Source organism: Protopterus annectens, chromosome 16.part0 (genome assembly GCF_019279795.1).
Source record: "Protopterus annectens isolate FY-2018-M chromosome 16.part0, PAN1.0, whole genome shotgun sequence".
Taxonomy (NCBI): Eukaryota; Metazoa; Chordata; order Ceratodontiformes; family Protopteridae; genus Protopterus; species Protopterus annectens.
This window is the reverse complement of record NC_056750.1, coordinates 41,433,508-41,453,981: the sequence shown is the minus strand read 5'-3', so window position 1 is coordinate 41,453,981 and position 20,474 is coordinate 41,433,508. Positions and strand designations below refer to the sequence as shown.

At 43.2% G+C, this 20,474-nt stretch overlaps 1 protein-coding gene across 2 annotated transcripts in view; it reads left to right on the top strand.

Annotated features, from left to right (window-relative positions):
* The first annotated feature begins 513 nt into the window (after positions 1-513).
* PRRT1B (proline rich transmembrane protein 1B) overlaps positions 514-20,474 on the top strand; it is a 245,585-nt gene continuing 225,624 nt past the window's right edge. Inside the window, exon 1 of one of the 2 annotated variants that reach the window (XM_044057864.1) lies at positions 514-749. In XM_044057864.1, the coding sequence (XP_043913799.1) occupies positions 740-749 (10 nt within the window). In that variant the 5' untranslated portion in view covers positions 514-739. The remainder of the gene's footprint in view (positions 750-20,474) is intronic. The other variant, XM_044057865.1, reaches the window with a different exon arrangement.

Below are 20,474 nucleotides of genomic sequence, written 5' to 3'. Positions count from 1 at the left end.
ACTGTTCCGGATAAGTAATATTCTATTGCATCCCTAGTTCTCCACTGTCTCCTAATGGAAGTCTGGGCCAGGAAAAAAATAATATATAAGAATCGGAACAGCTTATTCAAACCAAATAGTATTCTCAATTTCTATTAAAAATAGCGCAGCACATTTTGGAACCAAGCTATAGAGATCCATGTAACTGCACATAATCCATTCACCGTTACTCAAACTTCCTAGTCTAGCTTAATCACTGTAATTGAGTACGATTTGGCTTTGAAACATATTTGCAGTTCAGAGGTCAATGTGTTCATTCCTGCCGCTGCTAGTCAGTCTCTTTATTTTAAGACAAGGCTATCGAACTGTGACATGCACACCACGAGGATGGTACCAGACTCCCCGTCCCACCTGGTCTCTGCTCCGTCAGTGGCAGGGTGATACTGGTACTGCCTGGGCTGACGGTGACTGCTCATGTACTGTGTCCTTGTTTACCTAGCCATCTGCAAACAGCCCTGTCAATTATTAATAAAACCTCTTCGGCACCTCTGAGAGAACTTAATAAAGGGAAAGTGTTTCACTGTTCACTAGTCTTAAAAAAGAGTACTGGTATGATATCTGCCTGACGGTTAACAGAATACATTTTAAATATACTGGTAAAACACAGGCTGATGAGAATTTAAACAAAAAATAGGACTGTTGATGTATCATAGACTTCTGAAGTTCTACCCAGCAAAAGAATAGCAACAAACAAACGTCAATGGAAGCAGGTAATCTAAATTCTGCTAATCAGTGTTAAGAAATTACATAGCTAAACAACATTGAACAACATGGACTATTCAGAAAAATGTCTATATGTTGATATACTTTTTGTTACTCAAGTTAGAAAATAGGAAGTTATTTTAGCTGGATGCCTACTATAGTACTGATAAACTCTCACTGTTTAACTGTTTTCAATGGTCTTTTTCTGCATAGTACTCCTTCCTGTTGCTAAGTATATGTTAATGTGTGTCTTTCACATGGAGTATAGTGTGTTGACATGACTGATGAGTGCTCACTTGATTGTATTTATGTGGGAACATGTAGACATATTACTCCGTAATGATATTATCTGTGTCATTTCTGAGGAGGAACTGTAATGCAGAATTGCTTACACAGAAGTTTGTATTTTGCTTATAGTTCAGAACACTTATCTGTGAACTCAGACATACAAAAGGCTAAGGCATAAATAGCACAGAAGTAACCAGTGTGTGTGTGTGTGTGTGTGTGTGTGTGTGTGTGTGTGTGTGTGTGTGTGTGTGTGTGTGTGTGTGTGTATATATATATATATATATACACAATACACACACACACACACACACACACATATATATATATATATATACACACACACACACACACACACACACACACACACACACACACACACACACACACACACACACACACACACACAGTGCTTGCAGGTCTGCTAACTGGAACAGAATGTTTTTAATTGTAAGTTGCCTCATACGAGATACATACACATAATTTTGGGAGAACATAACTTCTCAACCATCCGGTTTGTTGAGATAAGTGCTGCCTTGTGCATTTCCACAATTACCCACTCAGATATTTCACCTTATTAAGTGGTAAGATTACAACAGTCATATTATGTACACTTGACTTTTAAATGTATGTACACTACTCAAAATCTCCCACGCATCTTTCTCATTGTCTAATGTGGTTTCTACCTTTAACAATCTACATAATTTAAGTATGTCAAGCTGTCAGTCTTAAAAGTCTCTACAGAAAATATTTAGGGTGCCTTGTCATGTAGGAATGTTTCTCAGATCTGAGCAGAGTTTAATCGAAACGTCAGCATGCTTATTTGTACACTTAAGTATTACGTTTATGATATTAATCTTTTGCTTAATTCCTGGGGAAAGAAATTTAAACAAAAGTTCTTCCCTGAAGTACCAAAATCGTCTAAGAAGGTAATACCTTTTCAACAAAAGGATGTGTTACAATCCCAGATGTAGAAAGGAGCAAATACGATTAATAACCTGCCTTTACACCAACAGATTTTACTTGAAATTAAACTCGTAGCAGTACAGGCACTATGCTATTAGAAACACATGGGACCTATATAAAACAGGATTAGTATAAAAACATCAATTCATTTAAAATGGTCCTAAGAAAAGAGTTGTCCATCTTCTTGAAACACAAGTTTATGCCTTTTTTTTTTTTTTTTTTTTTTATCTGTTGCTGATGTATTAATTTGCTTCCATATATGTTCGTTCTTGATAAGTTAACCTGCATTTGAGGCCTTGCTACCTAAGATCTAATACAGATAACTGTGACATCACACAGTCATGGCAACAAACTATGATGGCATGGTACAGTGCTAATGATTTCATGCAGGAGGTAATCTGCAAAGAATAACTTCATGTACTATAGCAGTGAAAGCAATAATACTAGTGTCAATACGTGGGAATTTCTGAGTATATTTTTCCAGGATATGCAAACATGACTGTACTTTAGAGAGGACAAGTACATGGTAAAAATTAAGGGTTTGGAGATCTATAAGAAAAGATAAAACTAGCTGAGGTTTCATAGGTTCATAGGTTCATAGTAGGCTATCTGCCCTAGGGCATTTATAAGCCTAGCCAGAGTGTGTTTGGCTTTCGACACCCATTTTAAATTTATTTTGCTATGCCCTTTTTCGAGGTTAGTATACTGTGCCTCTGTCTAACAGTGACACAGAAGTGATACCCGGGGTAAACCTACGATCTCCCATCCACTCATCAAGATTCCTCTTGAAGAGAGTCAATGAGGGACTCTGCCTAACCTGGACTGGGATTTTATTCCAGAGTGAAGGGAGCCTCTGGGTTATGAATCTGTCCCTCCGGCATGTCCTATTTATTTCAGTGCTGAGGTTCACCGCTTTGGCCACGTGGTTGTCAAATGAGAGATTGCAATCAACTTGGGTCCCCAGGTCCCTAATTACTTCTTCTGTACTTAATGGATTACCACCTATGTGGTAATTTGTGGGCACGATGACTATACACTTTTTGGCGTATAGCTTGAGGCCATGGCTCTGGCATCAGATGTCTGTTTCTATGAGGCCCTTTTGGAGGATGCTTGTGTTGGCTAGAGAGTCGATTATGGTGCCCAGTTTGCAGTCATCTGCGAACTTGGTCAGCCACAGTCCTTCCATGTTGGCCTGTACCTCTGAGAAATATATACCGAACAAGAGAGGTCCCAGGACCGAGCCTTGTGGGATGCCACTTGTAACTGGTTTGAAGTCTGACATGGCTCCAGCTATTCTAACCATGTGTGTTCTGTCCTTGAGCCAGTTTGCAACCCATCTAGTGACATAGGGGTTTATATTTAAGCTGGTGAGCTTATCTATAATGCCGGAGTGGGGTATTGTATCGAAGGCTTTTGTGAGGTCCAGGTAGGCTGTGTGGACCACCTTCCCCTCGTCAATGGCCTTGGTGACTGTTTCAAAGAAATCAACCAGGTTTAAGAGGCAGGATCTGCCCTTAACAAAGCCGAACTGGGTAGGATCCAGTGTCTGTAGGTCCCCAATATCTTTATTTATGAGGTCCATGATGATCCTTTCCATAGCTTTGCAGACCAAGCTAGTCAGGCTTATGGGGCGATAGTTTCCAATATCCGTTGAGGCACCGCCTTTGTGGAGAGGGACCACTGTTGCTGTACGCCACTCTTTGGGTGCATATCCTGTAGTAAGGCTGAGATTTAACAGTAGTTTTATGTTTGGGTTTAGCTCTTCTTGGAGTTCATGTAGGACGCAGCCCATTCATGCTGTGTTTTTTGCTTTGGAGAGGGCGGCTCTTACCTGAGCATCTGAGATGTCATGGGGGCAGCACTCTGCTGGGATAGATATTTGCCCTTTTGGTGGGGAGGGTGGGAGGAGACGTTTGCCCTGAACCTGTCAGCTAGGATGTTGGCAATGTCTGTGGGTTCAATGTATTTTTTGTCATTTTGGAGTAATTCTGAGCATATCTGGGAATTCCCACTGAGGTTCCTAACATAACTAAAGAAAGCCTTGTGATTATCCTTAGTGTCCTGTGCAATTTTTCTCTCGAAGCTGGCCTTAGACGATTATATGAGTGCCCGTAGTTTTTGCTAATACTAATCAGAGATGCCTTCCCTTTTTGGGATTTTCTCTATCATGTAGTAGCTTCCTCCTTCTATTGTATAGTTTGTTTATGGCTGGGGTCCACCAGACAGGACGTCTGCCTTTGGAGGATTGAGTCTTGGTTTTATTTGGGATTGCATGATCCATGCATTCCTGAAGGTATTCACAGAATGCGTTTATAAAGGATTCTGCGGTCTGGGCCGTATTTTCCACAGGCTCAGGGGCTTTGAAGGATTCCACCTCGGTTTTCAGGAGTGTGAAATTTGCTTTAGAGAAGTTTTTCACTGTGGTTTTCTGGGCAGGGGGTGGGGTCGGGATGTGAATATCCAGTGAGATTAGTTTATGGTCTGATCTTACCAGTGAGGGATACACTTCTGGTCTGAGCATAGAGTCCCCATGTTGGTGATGATCAGGTCCAGTATGTTTTCCAATCTTGTGGGAGTGGTATCAAGTTGTTCCATAGCATTTGAGTTTATAAATTCTAGGAACCTTTGGGCTAGGGTGTTGGAGCTAGAGTAATGCTCCCAGTCTATGTTTGGGTAGTTGAAGTCGCCCAATATAATGGTGTTTGGAGAGACCTTCATATTTTCCAGTGTTCTCAGGAAGGCCAAGTGGGGTTCCTGGGTTTGGGAGGGTGGTCTGTAGCAGGCTATAAACTGGAAGACAGTTTTACCCACTGTTAGTTGCACATGGATAGTCTCTGATGCTTTGTGCTGTGCCACCAACCTGGAGGTGTGGGTATCTTTGACGAATATTGATACTCCCCCTCCTTTTGTGGTTCGGTCCAGGTTTTGGAGCCGAAAAGCATGGTAGGAGGTATAACCTGGTAGTGCTGGGGTGCTCTCGGGAGCCTTGAACCAGGTTTCTGTTACTGCACAGATATCGATGTTCTCCATGCTAAGGAGAGTTTCGAGTGTGTGCATCTTGAGGTTTAGACTTCTGGCGTTGAGTAGCATTACTCTTAGTTTCTTATCCCTTGTGATACCTGTGGAGGTGGGTTTGTCTTTTGAGCCTTGCCTAAAAAAGGCACTATGGGGGAAGCAAGAGCCTTTGCCAATATCCGAAAGCCCAGGGTGACAGGTGCAAGCCGTCCCTAGCGAAGCATCGTGGATTGTCGAGCATGTCATCCCAGGCTGACAGGCATTGGATCCCCTTTGAATGACACCAATACTTAAGCCAGTTGTTGAAATTGATCATCTTGTCTTCATATTGTGACATCATTCTTGGTGAGGGTAAGATGCTACTCAAGGTCAGGGTCATACCGGCCTGGGCTACATGCTCAGAGAGCTCCTCTATGTCTCTTTTCATGTAGTCCAGGGAGGTACATCTCAGGTCATTCACACAAGCATGGACAATTACCGAGTCATATTTGTACTTGCCTTGGAGTGACATGAGTGCTTGTGCTATGTGGCGGATCCTAGCACCTGACAGGCAGCTCACCGTGACCTTCTCCTTGTTCAGCCTGGTGAGCAGGACGTCAGTGTGCCTGACGATAGAGTCACCTATTACAAGTGTATCAGGTGTGTTGTTTAGCCTTAAGGGCTGTGACTGTTCGGCACACTGGCTTTGTGAGCTATGTGTTGCACGTGTTTTGTTTTGGGATAGCGGTTGCTTGGGTGTCTGCTTTGTAGGTCTCTGCTGCTTAGGCAGATTTTTATTTAGAGCCTCCGAGTATGTTTTTGTGTGTTTATGTGTTTGGTTTGCTGTCGTGGTAGGTCTATGTGAAACTGGAATTGTAGTGAGTGTGGTTTCCTTCTCCTCCTGACTGGTTACGCCAGTACTGAGTTGAGAGAGCTTAGCCTCCAGTTTGGCTATATGGTTGCATCTCTCACGTGTTGGAATTTGTTGGGAGGAGGAGAGGGTTGTCTGTGTACATGAGGCAGTTGTAACATTGCCTCAAGATTCCCAGATTCACCAGCTGGACTAGAGAGGAGATTTACAACTGACCTTTGGACATGCTAGAATAGTATTGGGAATTCCTTTATAATTGAAAAAAAGGGCCAATGGGGAACAAGGTACTCAAGGGGAGTTTGTGAGGGTGTAGTTCTTTTAATTTTTAGTGCTGACTTATATAATTGCTTTAGTGAGCAAGTGCCAGGTAACTTAAATGCAATGTGTTACAGGTAACTTAAAACAACAAACAGTAACTTTCTTTCAAGTGAAACAAGGAAATAAGTACAGTAAGCAATGCAGATATCACTAGGGATCCACAGAAGCACTGAAAAGCCGTGTTTTAGGTGGAATTAGCGTTTCAGGGAAATAACAAGCAAACAAACAACAAGCATACAAACAAAGCTAGATTCAGCAGGCCTGGATCTAGTCTATGCTACAACAAACAAGGTGTACCAATTTCAGTAAGAAACAGTTCAAATATGCAGGCACTATAAGCCTTTAACCAGAAATTCCCAGCTCAGAAGGGCAGAGTCCAGCCTCTCCTCCCACAAGAGTGCAGACCACGAACCTTCTTAATGTAAAATAACTGGCCTGAAGCCCAAGTGCTTAAACCAGAACTAATACACTTTTAGAATAACAGACACTGAGCCCTCAATCAGCAGTTCCCAACTTAGAAGGATGTAAGCTACATGTTCTGCCACTACAGTGCAGACCACAAACCTTCTTAATGTAAAACAACTGGTTTGAAGCCCAAGTGCTTAAACTAAAAGGCTTAGAATGAGTTACACCAAGCAGTAATAAATACAATTGAGTACTATTAAGAAATGCCAAATTAATTTTTACATGTAAATGGGCATTTGTGCTTTATGGTATGAAGTAAAAAGGTTCTGCCAAGCATAATGAACTCTACCCATCAACAGGTACACCTCTGAGCCTAAAGCTAAGTCAAAACGTTGAACATTTTTTAGTTAGATGTTACTGCACCTTATGAAATGTTTACACTGCTTACAAGAATGAATTAGAAAGATGTTCATCGTGTTACCCTGCTGCAGTCATCACTCTTGGGTTATCCTGTCATCAGGCGGTCCCGCAGTCGGCCGGATTTCCAAAGTCTTGGTCCAACGTCGGTTGCTGTCGCCTCATCCCTGACGTCAGTGTGCCAGGGGTATATATATATTGCAACCGACGCCATTTTCTTCAGTCTTTCTTGCCGCGCGGTGCCCGAAGCAGAAGCAGTTCGCAAGTGCCGGTCGGCCAACTCCTGAGATTTTCGAATTCGAATTTCAGACCAAAGTCTTCTATAAAGCCAAGTACCCTGTTGGGGAAACTTTTCTTGCCTCAGACCGATGTCAGAAAAAGTTAACAATTGTATTTCTTGTGGGAAGCAAATACCTCATAAGGATTTTCATTCTTATTGCATACCTTGCTTAGGCCCTGATCACGACGTCACTTCTTGTCATTTTTGTGCTAGATTTAATAAACGTACTATTAAAAGACGATTTGATTTTGCACGACACTTTTTTGGTAGAATATTTAACTATAACACGCAGTTCTGGAACCTGAGACCACTACAGATATTTTGATGGAATATACTAGGCCGATGCAGCCTTTTACTTCAGGCCCTTCCGACGATTTACTTTCCAAGGACGTTGGTACTTCTGATATGCCATCGGTTTCTGAAGGCGTTTTCAGACCGACTCTTACAGTCAAAACATTTTCCAAGTCGAAGACTCCTTCTAAATCGAAAAAGGCTTTACTTCAGTCTCCTGTTCAAGGCCCTATGCCTAAGAAACAGATGCTCAAAATGGCTGAAGATTTGATTTCTCTTATCAGGGGTTCACAGCCTCCTCCTGACAAAAGGCCTAGACAAGAGGAAGATTCTGCTTCCTCTGAACAACTGTGTATTTCTTCGAATTCCTCTGAGGACCAAGACCATTCCTTCTCTCCTTATGAAGATTCTGATGCTGAGGACTCTATTCCCTCAGCTTCCCCTCCAGAAGATTACTCTTTTGGGGAAATTTTACACACTATGCGGGAACATTTTCACTGGGAAGGTCAGGATTACTCTGATTCCAAGAAAAGGCTCAGAGAGTTTCTTTTATTCCCCCAACACAGACCTCTAGACATCCCTCCTGTTTTGGACATTGTGGATGATGTCTACTTAGAATACAGTTTCAACCCTGACTCTCTACCTCCTGCCCCGACCAAGCCTGACAGATACTACAGAGTACCTGATTCCCACAAATTCCTTTACAAAAGCCCAGTAGCTGACCCAGAGACTATCTCCCAGAGTCCCAAGGGGGCTAAGGCTTCCATGGCTAAAAATCCAGTACCCTCTGAAAGGGATTCAAGAGCACTAGACAGATGGGGGAAAAAGGTTTACACCTCAGCCACTTTAGCTATGAGAGCACTAAACTGTCAATTTCATATGCTTAAGTATCAGCAATTTCTGATCTCTCAGTTAAAACAAAAGATAACCACCCTACCCCAACAATCTGAATTGAAAGAAGTACAGGATTTATTGCACGCCACCGAGCAAGTGGGCAAACATACCTTACAATGTGGGTTTGATTCTTTAGAGGCCTCCTGCAGAGCAGCTGTCATTGGATCAGTTATACGTAGGCATGCCTGGTTAAAGGAGCAAAGTCTGCCTGATCATGTTAAAGCAAAACTACTAGATGCTCCCTTACAGCAGGATGTTCTTTTTGGTGTTAAAGCAGAAGAAGTTTTAAAGAAAATGGAAGATAAGGCGAAATCAATGCAGACAGTCAAAGACTTCCTACAAGTACAACCCCCTCGCTTCAGCAGAAACTGGCCAACAAAAAATTGGTCCTTTCCAGCCACTGACAGGTCTCAGAGGGGCAAATACAGGCACCCAAGGGGCAGAGGACAACCACAAGCTCAGTATAAGCCTCGCCAATGGGGCACTCCAACCCAGAAGGAAGGAGAAGACAGGTCTGAACCCACCAGAAGGCAAACTCAATGACTTGCACCTCAGCTGGCCAAACAAAGCTCTTTTGTCAGCCCCCTTGGGGGGAAAACTAGCACTATTTGCAGACAACTGGCACATGGTCACAAAGGACAAATGGGTCCCAGACATAATTTTACGAGGATACAGATTCCACTTTCACACCTTGCCAATAAAAAGAGGAATGCCAAACCTGCCACAAAATCAAAGGGCAGAGGCTCAAAAACAAATTACAGCTCTCATGGCCATGAGAGCCATTCAAAGGGTACCAACTCAAGAGCAAGGCCAAGGATTTTACTCAAGACTCTTCCTAGTATCCAGAAAAGAAAATGCTTGGAGACCAATTCTGGACCTTTCAATTCTAAACACTTATTTACAAGTTCCCAAATTCAAGATGCTAACACTACAGCAGCTACTTCCCATGTTAGGCAAGGAAGCATGGCTGGTAACGTTGGACCTCAAGGAGGCATACCTGCATGTCCCTATCAGACAAAGTTGCAGAAGATACCTCCGTTTCATTGCAGGTTCAACCCATTATCAATTCTCTGCACTGCCCTTTGGCTTATCTACTGCACCCAGAGTATTCACAAAATGCCTGGCACCAGTAATTGCATACTGCAGACAAAGAGGAATTCAAATATATCCATATCTGGACGACTGCCTCATCCAAGCAGAAAGAAAAGACATTCTCTTACAACATCTGGCTTTTGTGAAGCATCTACTAAATTGTCTGGGGTACACAGTAAATGAAAAGAAGTCAAAACTAGTACCCTCACAAAAAATGACATTCCTGGGTGCCAGCTTGGACACAATGTCCCAGAAGGCTTATCTTACACCAGACAAGCAATTACAACTGACTCAATATTTCAAGACAGTGGCAACAAAGACCCAATTAACTACAAGAAAAATTCTGCAGGCTTTGGGCTTCATGGCATCTTGCATTCTGATAATACCATTTGCAAAACTGCATATGAGGAAATTACAGTGGTACCTAAAAAGCATATGGCCTCAACACAGCCACAACTTGGACACAGTGATATCTCTCATTCCCTGCCTTCAACAGGAATTTATATGGTGGACACAGGCATGTCACCTCAACAAGGGTCAGCCTTTCACCTTGCCCCCACCCAGGCAAACTATCACAACAGATGCTTCAGACTATGCCTGGGGGGCTCACATGGCAGGGCAATGCATTCAAGGCCTATGGACTGCAGATCAAAGAAATCCGCACATAAATCAAAAAGAGATGCTAGCTGTACAGAAAGCTCTGACAGCCTTCAAGGATCTGTTACATCCAGGACAACTTGCAATAAAGACGGACAACACCACAGTAATGTGGTACATAAACAAACAAGGGGGCACACATTCCTACCCTCTTTGCAGGCAAGCAATAATCTTATGGAACACAGCTCTGGCTTACCAAGTCCAGTTACAAGCTCAATTCCTGCCAGGACAGAAAAACACATTGGCAGACGACCTAAGCAGAAACATCAAAGATCCCCACGAGTGGAAGCTAGACCCACAAATATTTACAATAACTCAAAGATGGGGTCTACCAAATATAGACCTGTTTGCCAGTCCTCAAAACTACCAGCTGACAACATTTTGTACAAGGACATTCCACCATCAAGCTTGGAAAGTGGACGCTCTCTCCTTCAGTTGGGAAAACCTGACAGCATATGCCTTTCCTCCATTACCTCTTCTCACAAAGGCTTTTTTGAAGGTCAAAAAGGAGAAACCTCGACTGATTCTCATAACTCCAGACTGGCCATGCCAGCATTGCACTGGTACCCGCTATTGAAGAATATGGCTCACAGCCCACCATGGATATTGCCTCAAATACCTCATTTACTCACGCAGCAAGACAAGCAGATTCTACACAGCCAGATCAAAACCTTAAACCTGGCTGCATGGCAAATCAATTAAGCATCCCACCAGCCCCTCTTTCACAAGCAGTACTGGATGTTATTCTAGAGGCCAGGAGACCAAGCACCAGGAAGGCTTACTCGGACAAATGGAAAAGGTTTTGTGCTTGGAACCAAGCTAAAGGCCAAGACACAACTCAGCCTCATATGCCTCACATTCTGCAGTATTTAGCTGAGATGTTGCATAAAGGACTTTCCTTCTCCTCAATTAAAATCCATGCTTCAGCTATTTCAGCTCACTATGACACAAATCCACCTTTATTTTCAAATCCTCTTCTAAGGCAGTTCCTCAGAGGGGCAAAAAACATTAGACCACCTAGAAGAGCCCCTAAACCAACATGGGACCTCAACTTTGTTCTGGAAAAATTAACGCTACCTCCCTTTGAACCAGATTTTTCTGCAGACCTTCAGTTCCTATCTTGAAAGACTGTCCTGCTCCTGGCAATAACTTCTGCTAGGAGAGTCTCAGAATTACAGGCACTTATGGCAGTGGAACCTTTCCTCATTTTTCATCAAGACAGTTTCTCTATGAACTAATCCTTCCTTCATGCCTAATGTGGTTTCCAGTGTAGCTTTAAATCAAACCATCCACCTACCCACTTTCTTCCCCAATCCACAGAACAAGGGTGAGAGACTCCTGCATTCCTTGGACATTCACAGGCAGCTTTGTTACTACTTGGATAAAACTAAGGCTTTCAGAAAAACTGACTAGCTCTGTTTCCTATGCTACAGCTTCTCAAGGGAGGGCCATATCCAAGCAAACCATTTCTAAATGGATAGGCAATTGCATACGATTCTGCTATACCCATCATGGGAAACCAGTTCCTCCTACCATTAGATCCCACTCTACCAGGGCAACAGCTACCTCTACAACCTTTCTCAGGGGGTTTCCTACCAAGGAAATTTTAGAAGTTGTAACTTGGAGGTCTGTACACACCTTCACCAAACACTATCACTTACCTCTTTATTCTAAGTCCAGGGCAGGCTTCGCCACTGCAGTACTGCAGGGCCTCATTGCCTCCACTAACCCTCTATGATGCCTCCACCCTACCTTAGCTTTGGGACTCAACCCAAGAGTGATGACTGCAGCAGGGTAACACAATGAACATAGTACAGTTTTGTACCTACCATAAATGTAGATCTTCGAGTGTTCACCCTGCTGCATTCCAGGTTACCCTCCCTCCAACCCCTCTGATCTACTGGCTAAATCTTTTCTATGCCTTTCTGATGTATTTGCTTATAGCTGAAGGCACTGACGTCAGGGATGAGGCGACAGCAACCAACGTCAGACCAAGACTTTGGAAATCCGGCCGACTGCGGGACTGCCTAACGACAGGATAACCCAAGAGTGATGACTGCAGCAGGGTGAACACTCGAACATCTACATTTATGGTAGGTACAAAACTGTACTTTAGAAAGCAGGGTACTGCCATCACCAGCTTCTGGGCATACTGTGGAATTACTCACTCCAACCCTGACTGAAGGCACACACCTGAGTTTAAATGAAGGTACCTGCATGGTTTAAAGAATCCAACTTCCAATGAGCTGCAGCTCAAATGACTTAAACTAGGAATGTGCCACTGAACACCTGAAAATGTGCAGTAGACAGAAAAATACACGCCTGTTTCTGTGTTTGAGAGAAAAGAATAAAGGAGCAGATTAAGTGATGGTTTGTAGTCAGATATTTATTTCAGTTTTGGCTGTTGTAGGTGAATGTTCTCAGAATGAACTGGTCAAAGGCACAATACAACTTCATTCCTTTATTAGCTCTGCTGGCAGTGCTAAGTAAATATGCTAAAACTGGAGTAGCTACACTTAGGGACCTTGCTGCAGTAGAATTGGTTATACATATGCAAATGTATCTTAAAGCATCTATTAAACCTGATACTTCATGTATTTCTAGTCACTTTTTGATGAAATTATAAGTTCATAGCAAATCAATCAACATACCAACATTCTGACATTGATGCATGAGTAATCACGTCCTACTTTTATCTATAGCTCATTCTTTTAATAAAAGTCTTATTGTTGCCACAGTATAATTCAGTCTATTAAAATCAAGACATGCAGCTGTTGGTCTGGGCTGTTATCAACAACCTGAATTCCTTACGATCAGATGTACTGCTGCTAACGGGCATTACCATTATCTCACTGCTGTTCTTGTTAGACCACGTGGGTGACTACATGTCTGCTTCTGTGAGCAATGCCTTTCACTTTCTTCACTATCAGCATTGTACCCAGCAGTACTTACAAATTAACAAAGCAGTGCATCCATAGCTACTGCAAATAACGTTCCAATCCCTTCTCTTCATTTCCACTACAGATCTTTGCTAAAACTGTTAATCAATCTTACATTCTTTTAGTTTGATCAGCCCAAGTATTCTGTATGTCAGAAATCATGGACCAGCGAGCCTCCTCTTTGTAACAAATGATGTCATACTAACCTCTCTTCACTTTCATTACTGTATCTTCCAGCAGTCTGGAGTAACCTCTCTTCACTTTCATTACTGTACCTTCCAGCAGTCTGGAGTAACCTCTCTTCACTTTCATTACTGTACCTTCCAGCAGTCTGGAGTAACCTCTCTTCACTTTCATTACTGTACCTTCCAGCAGTCTGGAGTAACCTCTCTTCACTTTCATTACTGTACCTTCCAGCAGTCTGGAGTAACCTCTCTTCACTTTCATTACTGTACCTTCCAGCAGTCTGGAGTAACCTCTCTTCACTTTCATTACTGTACCTTCCAGCAGTCTGGAGTACTGCTCTTCTGTTTACTGCAAAACATGCTACCTTTACATCCTGTTTACTGCCATCACTGTCCCTGAAGGAACTCTGTGGACCTCTACACCTACATGAAATGTGAATGGCTCTCTTTGCCCCACATTATTTTCAGCATCATACCTCTCAGGAATGCTGTGCTGCTATTCTGTTCACTTTATAATCTCAAAATACTGAAATATCGAATTTCAGTATCTCCAGACTATGTAGCTGAAAACCCACAAAAACCTGAAAACCAAAACTGCGAACGTCAACAAAACACTACACCATACATACAAACACAAATACACTTACCTCCTGACACTACAACAAAGCAAAACAACACACACGAACACAAGAAAACAAACACACACACCTACCCTTCCTATAAGCAGGGGGCAAGCCCCCCTGCACCCCCCATGTGAGGGGCTGCCCCCACGCTACTTATATATACTAACTCTGAGACCGCACTAAACACCAAAAGACAGAAAACCCACTACCGCACATTCTACACCCCCTTGCACAAACACACATCACATACAAACACCACCACTCTCAACACTGAAACACTCACACTCTTACCTACCTAGCCTAACCCACACCTAACACTCACCAACACATTCACATACACACAAATCCTCCCCTTAACCCTTAAAAAACATAACACTTACCTAACACACCATCAGTACTGCAGATTCAACATTTCCAGGTTCGACATTCTGCAGTTTCGTGCAACTGCAGATTCAACAATTTGGTCTTGAAATACTGAAATTCGACATTTCAGTATTTCGAGATTCCAAAGGGAACCCATATACGGTTGCAGACATATACATATACGCATATGTATATATATATATATATATATATATATATATATATATATATATATATATATGTATATATACACAGATATATATATATGTGTTTGTGTGTGTGTGTGTGTGTGTGTGTGTGTGTGTGTGTGCTTAGATATACACAGATATACAGCTATGATAGGAAACAGCAGACAAGAATGGCATATGTTCACAGGCTATGCCAATGGAACTGAGGGGCCCAAGCAAGAATCATGAAACACGTAGCATGTCCTTCCACCCCCCCCAGCCAGACATGGGAAACATATACACACCCGCAAACAATGTAAATAGTCCACTGCTCCCCAGACCACAGGCAGGATACAACTGGGGGGTGGTACACAGTGCACCCGTGAAATCTAATCTTGGAACACAGACAGGAGCGTCCCTTGCGGGACACCCCAAAAATTGACAAGACCAAAAGAATGTGATACACCGAACATTCTGGCTGGGGTGTATACATACCCGAAATACATGGGTGGGAAAGCCTGATGACCCATGGGTCAAGACAATTATATGACATGGGTCCCGTGAAGTGGAGAGTGGGCAGCATGTAGTGGTGTGATCAGAACCAACCAGGACCCAGAGTAAGGATGGGTGCTGTAGAGGAGATGCAGGTGGGGGAACTATGAGTAGCTAGTTATAGGTCTTGGTGTGCAGGTGTTGGTTGATGTGGGCCTATATGGACAGCCCCAGGGATGTGAGCAAATGTGTTCATTGGGCAGAGGCGTCACCCAATGAGCAGCCACACCCACTACAAGTCCCACTGCAGCAAAGTCTAATCTATATGGCAAAGAACGGAATAACCAGATGTAGATGTATATATGTAGAGGCATGTGTGTGTATATCTACCCGTAGTGACCTAGAGATACACCTCTCCCTCTCAGTAGTACAAATGTATACATACAGAGACAGAATACATATACATGCTCACATATAGATATATACATATGCAGACATCCATAGACCCATATGTTGTTAGATATATATATATATATATATATATATATATATATATATATATATATATATATATATAGACAGCAATATATAAATATATACATGTATGCATACATATACAGATATATCTGTATATAGTAATGTATATATATATATATATATATATATATATATATATATATATATATATATATATATATGTGTGTGTGTGTGTGTGTGTGTGTGTGTGTGTGTGTATATATATATATATATATATATATATATATATATATATATATATATATATATATATATATATATGTGACTGTAAATATACACATGTATATAGCTAGGATATGATACAGCAGTTATGAATTACATATGTTCACAGGCCGTGCATATGGGGGTGAGGGGTCCAATAAACAAACGTGTAACACATAGCATCAACCCCCAGCTAGGCCAGTGAGACATACAGACACACAATAAAAGTAAATACACCACTGCTTCCCAGACCACCGGCAGGATGCTACCAGTGGGAGAGACCTGCCAAGTCTAATCTTGAAACAAAGACATCGATGTCCCTTGTGGGACACCCCAAAATTAATGCTCATCAGAGTCAGTCCCTGCAATGATTCATCTAACCAGGCTGTAGACATACACAGACCAGTAGGTTGTGCAAGCCTGATAACCCATGGGTTGACACAACGTACATGCGTCCCGACACACGGAGAATGGGCAGTGTGTAGTGGTGTGTTTATACCCCACCTACACCCACAGTAAGGATGAGTGCTGTAGAGGAGGGGCAGGTGGGGGAACTATGGGTATGCAATTATGGGCCTAGGCATGCAGGTGTTGGCTGGTGCAGTCGTATTAGGCCCACCCCGGGGATGTAAGTAATATACCAGAATGGGCATAGCTTACACCCATACCTCTCAACTCCTAAGAGCAAATCCACTGGACAGGACATAAACCATTGGGGGAACAAATAGGGACCATACCTCTTAACTGTCCCTGATTTCCAGGGACATCCCTGATTCTGACTCAAATTCTAACTCTGTCCCACTTAATCCCTCCTAAAACTAGTGGCATTTGGAGGAAAGGTGGTGAATTACATGTAATGAATAATGACAACAATTAAGAGTTATAAACATCATTTACCTCAGAAAATGTGTATGAATTCATATGATCTGAGTCTGTCAATGTGTCAGGTTAATAGCACTAATATTTTAAATGTGTCCCTGATGTTGTTATGACATGTCCCTGATTCAGCTGATATTTGTCCCCAATCGTTTGAGAGGTCTGATAGGGACAGAAAGCACATATTCCACTTACAACCTTAGAAAGATGATAGAATATTAGGTATGCAGTAGCATGACTCGGCTGAAGGATGTGGGTTCCAAAACCTAAGTACTTGTTTGTATTGAAGAGTGTCATTTTCCATGTATTAGCCAGACAGGTGCAGATTGTAAGAGGAACACACCAATAATATGAATCAAACTCTGGACAGGCCGTGGATTCCATACAGTTGAATGGCATCCTTTCACCTAATGGGCAGCCATTCCCAATACTGTAGGCATGTAATCAGATGTAATACGCATCACAAGGTAATATCGTAGTCCTCACTCCCAACCAGGGGTGTGAGTGACAGATGCAAACACCAAATGCAGTGCATTTGCAAGTGCGGGAGCAAGTGGGTGTACGTGACAGATGCAAACATCAAATGCAGTGCATTTGCAAGTGCGGGAGCAAGCGGGTGTAAGACTGTTTGCCACCAGTATGCGAGTATTACACTGGTGAAGCAATGTAGAGGCTAACTGAGTGTAAGAAACTGTAACCGGAGGTTAGCATTGTTTAGCTCCACGCAAACCCACGCACACCCGCTCACAACTGCTTTAATGTGCCTTAATCACTCCGTATCCAATGGCCTTGTTCTGCCCAGCAACAAAATAAATGGCCTCTGCAAGGCTCAAAACCAGGACCCTGCACACACATCTAATGTGATTTACTACTAAGCCATGGCAGATATACAGACATCGGATGTTATCACAAACATATCATCCAGCACAGTCATTCAACATTATAGGAAGTGTATTCCTTCATGTAGATGTATGTGTGTGTGTTTATGTCCAGATATAGATACATACATATATATAGATATATCAGGAACATCCCATGTGACAACAAAGCATTACAAAAGAATGAAAAGGGAAACACCAGCAACGCCTGTATTATGTAGTGGTGTCGTCCATGTAATATCAAGACTCCCTCAGACAGACATTTGTCATTCATACACGCAATCATTTGTACATTGGCCATATGCATCACTCTGTGCATGTTATTTACATTAGCACAACAGTTCCTGTCCAATCATTATGTGAGAACAGTACTCTTGCAAGGTGCTGTGTGTGACATCATCATCATGAAAAAGGTAAATGGGGTCACCATAGAGGGACCGGTAGTGTTGTGTTTACAATAGGGTCATCTGCATCACGTGTACCTGGAACCTTCAGGAGTCATGTGCATACCAGGAGCGTGTGCCTGAGAGACAGGGGTGAGGACAACTGGAGTATGTTGTGATGCATATTAAAAAGGTTACATGTATCCAGTGGACACATGTGTGAAATGGACAGCTATGTATGAGGCAAATGATGTTCTAGGAACTGATTGGCCTTTTGTTTCCATAGGGAGAGAGTGGGATGTGGGGAAAGGGGAGTAGGTATGCTCGTGGAGGATAGGTTGGGTAGGATGACAGACAAGACAGCATACAAAGTCAGCATATGACACATGTGGGGGGATACACCTTGGATGGGGAGGGGTGTTCGGCAGTCACAAGCCCATGAGCCCCCAGATGGAAACAGTGGGACGGAGATCCCCAGCCATGGGCAGCCCACCACTGCACCAAACAGCTGCAAAGGTGGCTGTGCTGGTGGCTGTCTAGGAGGGGCAGGATCACCCTGTAAATGTGACACTCTGCCCTCGAGTTGGCGTATCTGGCCTCAAAACCCCTTATTGAGCCCCCTACACACCACATCTGGGACTGTATGACAGCAGACAAGTTCCTGTCTGGACCTGCTCCCAGGGGGGACAAGCCCCATCCTCAGTGGCAGTTCCACCAGAAGGTGGCGCAGAGCCAGCAGAGGTGGAGGTCCAAGGCTGGGCCCCAGATGTGCTGGTGCCCTGTGCCATGGCCAGCTGAAGTGGGACAGGAGGTTCTGCCGGGACCTCCAAACCCATACAGCCTATGGTGTTGCAGTTTTAACACAGATATGGCTTAGTAATAGTCAACAGCATTCAGGATTACTTATAACAGCATGCACAGATATGACCATCAACCCAACACAACAGATGGTATACATTTGCAGAGGGAGCACAACACATGCATATATACTGCATGACATCTGTACAAAGTGTAGAAGACTTGTGACTGCAGCTATGAACAGTGGCCCATTATTGGCATGTCACTGTGAGAACCTCAGACAGTGACTGTCATACCACTGTTTCATGTGACATATGTCCAATCAGGGATGCGATGGCAGTAACAATCATCACTATCATCATGTACTGACTGCAATCCTCACACTATGCTTCTGCAGTTCACAGATGTGTGTTCAGTGAGTAACACAGGAAACAAATGGTTCCACACACTGACCAGTCCACAGATGGCCCTACAGATGGGGGTTCCCTCACAAACAGAGCACTGTCTTGTCAGTTTTAAAACATGCAGAATAGCCATTACCACACACAACTTGTTAAACTGGCAGTAGTCTCAATGAAGCATAGCTACACTTACATGCTGTAGTCATGTCTGGCACATCACCCTCCTGTCTTTAGGCTATTTTCTACTGTGTATGTTGTTTGAGGAATATCCAGATATCATCTGTGATGCCGTTTACCAAACACCAGATCTAGGTTCCATTCACAGCGACTGTCATGGGCAAACACCAACATGATGTTCCTAGATATTGTACTGTTTCCATGCGATTGGCTATGGGAACATCACCACAGCTGTTCCACATGCAATCAGCTAAAAGAGGACTGCAATAGGTGCAGAGGTCATCACCTGATCATGACCATCACTTACAAAACACAAGCTGCTGCTGAGCAGGTGTACAACTCCACATCCACCAGAGAGTGTGTGGGAGGGACAGACAGAGGCAAAGTACATCAGAGAAGGGCTTGGAGACTAAAACCTAAGCATTGTCTGTCACACACCTACCAGTACAAGGGTTCAAACCCCTGACTGACTAGCCATTACTATTACAAGTGCATGCATTTACTCCATGTGCCACAAAGCTGACATGTTGGTGTGCTGTAAGAACATATATGTGTGTTGGTGAGTGACATCTGCAACAGAGATATAGTAGACATACATTAGGTGTAGCACACATGGCTGTCCACATGAAAAGATGTCATTGTCAACACAACCACACTCTCTAAGGGACTCAGACATATTGCCACACTTGGCCAGGCCCACATATACACTTCCTAACTACTTAGTTTGCCACACTGCAGTAATGCACAGGTACTACATGCACCACAGGGGATATCCGGAGGTTCTATGGGCTAGGGCATGTGAACATATCTGACATCAGTTGGTATGCCAATGGGAAATATACTGGGTGTGACTGTGGTTGGGAGCATCATACCCCACACGCAGACACAAGGTGCCAGTACTGACATGCATGCGTGCATTGCTTCATGGGTTTGTAGTGGTTAGCTGTGCAAGATGGCTGTACAAGGCTGGGTGAGGGGTAATCCTTAGCATCACACCACCCGACAGTGGTATGCAGTGTGGTACAGGGGTGTAGTGTCTGCCATGTCCCACACAGATGGGTATTGTATGAACTGTCCTGTCATCCTGGTTACCACTGTGTATGGCCATTGCTTTGCAATGCATGCCATGTCTGTGTTTTCATAGTCCTTGACATGGACATTGCCTGGGATGTGCATGTCCCACAATAATGTACAGTGGCATGTACAAGTGTACCTGGTTTTGCTGGCACATGTTATGTACACA